Source organism: Crocuta crocuta, unplaced genomic scaffold (genome assembly GCF_008692635.1).
Source record: "Crocuta crocuta isolate KB4526 unplaced genomic scaffold, BGI_CrCroc_1.0 scaffold613, whole genome shotgun sequence".
Taxonomy (NCBI): Eukaryota; Metazoa; Chordata; class Mammalia; order Carnivora; family Hyaenidae; genus Crocuta; species Crocuta crocuta.
The window spans coordinates 1,024,130-1,029,484 of NW_027528880.1; the positions used below are offsets into that span (position 1 = coordinate 1,024,130).

The 5,355-nt window shown below is 65.1% G+C and overlaps 1 protein-coding gene across 1 annotated transcript in view; it reads right to left on the reverse strand.

Annotated features, from left to right (window-relative positions):
• EEF1A2 (eukaryotic translation elongation factor 1 alpha 2) overlaps positions 1-5,349 on the reverse strand; it is a 13,188-nt gene extending 7,839 nt beyond the window's left edge. Inside the window, exons 1-4 of the mRNA XM_077756816.1 lie at positions 5,275-5,349; positions 3,745-3,966; positions 1,933-2,112; positions 1,209-1,505 (exon numbers count right to left, since the gene is read on the reverse strand). Coding sequence (XP_077612942.1) covers positions 1,209-1,505; positions 1,933-2,112; positions 3,745-3,888 — 621 coding nt within the window. The 5' untranslated portion in view covers positions 3,889-3,966; positions 5,275-5,349. The remainder of the gene's footprint in view (positions 1-1,208; positions 1,506-1,932; positions 2,113-3,744; positions 3,967-5,274) is intronic.
• Between the last annotated feature and the right edge of the window lie 6 nt (positions 5,350-5,355).

Here is a 5,355-nt window from a genome sequence, read left to right on the forward strand (position 1 = left end):
AGGTGCGGAGCCCCTTCCGGAACCAGCCCAGACTGGTCAGACAGCGCTCAGACAGAGGAGGGTTCTGGCACCTCTGAATAGGCGTCCAGCACAGAGCCCAGCCCAGCTCAGCCCCGCTTTCTTGCAGATCCCTGGGCAGGGCCAGCACCAGAGCAGGAGGGGCCGGAGTCCAGCCAGCGGCCAGGCTGGAAGCAGAGCGTCCAGCCTCGGCCCCCAGCCACCGTGCCAGCCGTCCCCAGGCACGGCTGAGCCGGCATCGCCCAGGGCTTCTCCCACCAGCACACCCAGTGCCCTCCTGCGTGGAGCCACAGGCACGCTGGCCACGGGCAGGGAGAAGGGGAGGGGCGGCAGTGCTGCCCGGGACTGTGTCCCCCACATGGCACAGATCAACAGATGGCTCCCGAGCAGCAGGTCAGGAGCGGGAAGTTCAGGGCTAGGGTGTTCGGCCGGCCCCGCAGCGCAGGTGGGGAGTGCAGTCAGCTCACCCATTGCTACGTGACGTCCTGTGCGGGACGCACAACATGCAAGCATGCGGCCAGCAAGACAGGCGCAGGGTCCACAGCCCCGTACCCGGCCCACTGGGCTCCAGGGCAGTCTCCCCGCTCCTCCCCAGGATCTCCTCCACGCCAGCCCCTCCGTGTGGGTGGCTGCAGCACTGGCCAGATCAAATGGCCACCCACCGGCGCTGCCCCCCGCTTCCACTGCGTCTAAGCCCTTGTTCTCAGGTTCTGAAAACTCCACCTCAGGCTCCATGTCATCACCTCCCGCCAAGTCAGAGTCCCTGAGATGCTGGCTGCCCCAGCCATAAGCTTCCCAACTGGCCAGTGAGAGCCAGGCCTCAGCCATTCCCAGAGCCCAGCCCACTCCACACCCTGGGGAGACTCCCAGGGGAGACGAAAACTAACTCCACGATATAGTCCTCCAGAAACAGAGCTCTTGGGCCTAGGCCGTGGTGGCCGCTGCTCCCGCACTGTCCACCCAGAGCGAGTACCCCTGGCCAGAGAAGGCGCCTCTGCTGGCCTCATGGGCCCCCAGGAGGCCACAGCCCACCGGGCAGACACCCTCAGGGCCGGGTGCCCAGGGCCATGCAGGTTAAGGGAACACGCAGAGCCGAGGGGAGCCTGCGGTCAGGCCCTCTGACCCAGTGCCCTGGGCTCTCAGGCAGGGGTCTGAGCATCCCCGCCCACCACCCTGCTGTGGGCACTTACGTTGGGGGAGGGCTCCAGCATGTTGTCGCCATGCCAGCCAGAGATGGGCACGAAGGGCACCGTGGCGGGGTTGTATCCAATCTTCTTGATGTAGGCGCTGACCTCCTTGACGATCTCGTCATAGCGCTTCTCGCTGTAGGCAGGCTCCGTGGAGTCCATCTTGTTGACCCCCACGATGAGCTGCTTCACGCCCAGCGTGTAGGCCAGCAGCGCGTGCTCGCGGGTCTGCCCGTTCTTGGAGATGCCCGCCTCGAACTCGCCCACTCCTGCAGCCACAATCAGCACCGCGCAGTCCGCCTGCCCAGCAGGTCAGGCGCAGTAAGCCCAGGCCCCGCCTCGCACCGGGCCCGCCAAGCAGTGCTAGAGGGACCCAGGCAGTCAGGCCCCGATGGGCCCTGGGGGGCCCAGACCTCAGGGGCGGCACAGGGGCTCGCCCATCTGTGCAAATGGCCTGGCAGTGTCTGGTTGTCCAAGTCTGTCTGCAAAGGTGGCCCTGACAGTGGCTAGCAGTCCTTATGGGCACCTCTGCCTAGCTGAGATGATGAGGCACTTAATCAGTTCTTTGAGGGATTCTGTGCCAGGTGTGTGTGAGGCTATTATGCCCTGGCAAGGAAGCAGAGGAAACCCAGCTACCCCTCAAGGCCCCCAGGGACCCCAGGTATCTACTGAATGGGTGCTCCTGTCCACCTCTGGTGCCCCCTTGGCCCTCTGTGGCCCTGCCCACCTGGGACGTGCCGGTGATCATGTTCTTGATGAAGTCCCGGTGGCCGGGGGCATCAATGATGGTGATGTAGTACTTGGTGGTCTCGAACTTCCAGAGGGAGATGTCGATGGTGATGCCACGCTCCCGCTCTGCCTTCAGTTTGTCCAGCACCCAGGCATACTTGAAGGAGCCCTTCCCCATCTGGAGGGGTGTGGCATGGCTCAGGGGGGGGCCTGGGACTCAGCCAGCTGGTCAGAGGGGCCCCCTGGACCATGGCAGATGTCACAGCAGAGAGGCCTGGGTGACAGCCTCCCTCGCTCCCACTGGGACCCTAGGACTCTGAGCCCATCTCTGCGACGAGGGAGCCAGATGCACGGACCTCTGAGTAAACACCCAGACCTCGGCCCTGCCATCCTATGTCCCCGGGTCTGGCCTCTGCCACCTCGATGCTTGCCGTTTGAATGTCCACCAGTAGGTGGCGCAAGGGCCTGGGAGTCAGGCCTGCAGAGAAGCCCCCAGGTGATTTCAACCCCTCCCCTGGCTGAGGGCTCCCCTTTATCTGAAGCTGGCGACCCCCACACCCACAGTCGCAGATCGCTGCGTCAGCCGCAGGCCTGCAACACCAACAGTGAAAGTGTCAAGCCAAAAGTCCCTCTGTGATTTTTTTTAAGACAAAAAAATAAAAAGGAAATTGGATGTGGTTGCATCGAAGGACCTGGCTTTCCAGCTCTTTCTACAGACAGGCAAGACTTCCAAGCCGCTCTGGACCCCTCCTCCCCGTACTTGTCCCACCTGCAAACACCTGTGCCCAGCCCGGCCAGACCCGATGGGGGTCAGAGCTGCAGTTACTGCCGCCCTGCTGGGCTGAGCATGGACAGGGCTCTGCCCCCAGGGAGGCTGCCCAGCCAGGAGGGCCACCCAGCCAGGACCCAGAGGGGACCCAGCTAGACCCCAGTCAGACATCCTGCAAACACCCACAGCCTCCCCCCAGTGCCAAACCCGCAGGGGAGGAGAGAGTGACGCAGCTTTTGGGCCCAGGTGCGGAAGGAGGCAGCCCAGCACAAGGCCCCCGCCCCCCACTCAGCGAGGTCAGCCCAGGCCAGCAACTGACTCCTCCTGGGCCCTGGCCCCAGCCCCTCTGCCATCCAGGAGAGGACCCTAACAGCCCCCCAAAACGGGGCCTTCCTTCTCCCAGAGCCCAGGGGTGGGGGTAGGGGTCACAAAGAGCAGACTCCCACTCCGTGGCCACTTCCCACTCATGGGTCTCAGCCGCTTGAGAGAAAGGAGGTCAATCACCAGGGCCCCTCTCATCCTCACCGGGCAACCAGGGCACCCCCACAGAAAAAAAATGCCACCCTGTACAAGCAACCCTCCCCTGCCCAAGCATGAGAAAATGGAGCTGATGGGCTGGGTGCCCATCAATGAGCTATTAATAGCCACCCTGAGTCGTGTGGCCCAGCCGTGGGACAAGTGAGGGCAGCAGTGCATACAGCCCCAGACCTCAGCCCTGGGGACACGGGAACCCCACCCTGTTCCAGGTCCTCGAGTCCAGTGTAGTAGAGAGTTCCAGAGCCTGCTGTGGCCCCGGGGGAGCAGAAATGCTGCATCCAGGCCACCTCCCCTGCCCTGGGGGACAGAGCCCGCAGGCCACCCCTCCCCCCAGCACCAAGCACACCCCCCCCCACTCCACCTGGATTCTCTGATATCTGGCCCTCACGTAGGATCCTTGAGGGCTCACACCCTCTTCCCCTAGAGATGAGCCACGGCCGCGCCAGCCTGGCCTCCACGTGGGACCTGTCGTCTCAGTGGGGAAAGAGACGGGCCCCCACTCACCTCCGCCGCCTCCTTCTCAAACTTCTCGATGGTTCTCTTGTCGATGCCTCCGCACTTGTAGATGAGGTGGCCCGTCGTGGTGGACTTGCCCGAGTCCACGTGGCCAATGACCACGATGTTGATGTGGGTCTTCTCCTTGCCCATGCTGCCTGGGCTGGGGGGAGGGGCTGGAACGACCTGGAGTGCTGTGGCTCAGGATGAGGGGGCTGCCGGGCAGTGACTCTGTGGGCGGGGGGCGGGGAACAGACGACGGAGAGCCTCAGACAGAGGCCGGCAAAGACCCTGTCCTGCACAGCTTTCGAGCGCATCCTGCCTACACACACAGCCCAGGCACGTTCCCACACTTAGTGGGGAGGGAAGACCACCCCCAAGCCTGTGCCCGGCCCATTCGGGTCAGGTGGCGAGCCCCAACGGTTCAATCTGCGGTAAATATCTGGGTGCCGTGCCCACGCAGCCCGTCCCCCATGAAGAAGGTTAACCCCCCTCTGAAGAGATGGAGAAGCACCACACTGGGCGAACCCCATGACCAGTCAGGAGCCTGGTGATGAGTCACCCTGTCCCGCTCTCCAGGGCTCTGTCCCTGACGCTTGCTCCCTAGCAGGAGCCCTGGGCCCTCGCCTGCCCCACCCCCACCAGCAGAGCGGCTGCGGTGGAGAAGCGGTCAGTGCTCCCCACTCCTCTCCTCCAGCAGGGAGCGCGCCATCTTCCCCTCTTCCCCTCATCCCTGCCAGGCAGACTGGCACCAAGGAAGACAGGCTGGGCCAGAGCTCCCTAAAGGTGGTGGTGCCCAGATCAGGGGCCTAGAATAGCTTGGGCCCTCCCCGGATCGGGCAGGGGGCAGACAGCGGGGCAGGGAAGTGGGGTCCCGGCTCTGAAAGAGGAGAGAAGAATCTGGCCCTAGTAGCCAAGCTCAGCAAGTGCCAGACAGGGATGCCTGCTGGGGGGCCGGGGGGGAGAAGGGGCACCCCCCTTTCCCTCTGGTCACAACCCCTGTCACAGCCCCTGCCTCATCCTGGAAGTCAGGGAAGAAATCCAGGCAGCCCAGGAGGAGGCAGCTGTCTGGGGGAGGGAAAGCGGGCACCAACAGTGCACCCCAGGGTGCAGACACCCCTAGGCCCACCCGGTGGGGGCAGGGTGGCCAGTGCCTCCCGGCTCTCACTGCCTCCCCCGCATCGGGCGTCTCCAGCAGCCGCCAGCAAGCACGACCCCGCTCCAACCCCACAGGGCCCCAGCCGGTCCCAAGGTCACAGCAGCAGGGCGATCGCGCAGCCCAGAAGACCAGTCCCCAGCCGCCGCCCCCGTATAAACAAGCGCCACCGCGGTGCCCTCACCCCAGCCCCGGTCGCCCGCAGGACCGAACCCCGACGCCGGGTCCGGGGCGTGCGGTGGCGGGCCAAAGCCCTGGGCGAGCGGCGCAGCCTCGCCGGGCGCCTCCCCGGCCCCTCCTGCTCCCAGGTCCGCTCCCCAGAGAGAGGACCCTCTGCGGAAAGCCGGGGACGGAGGCGAGACCCGGCGGCCGAGCGTCCTTACCCAGAGCGAGGTCTCAGCCAGAGGGACTGGCGGCGCCGGCGCCGGCGGTTTTATCTCTCCGGGAGGGGGTCCACCTATTGA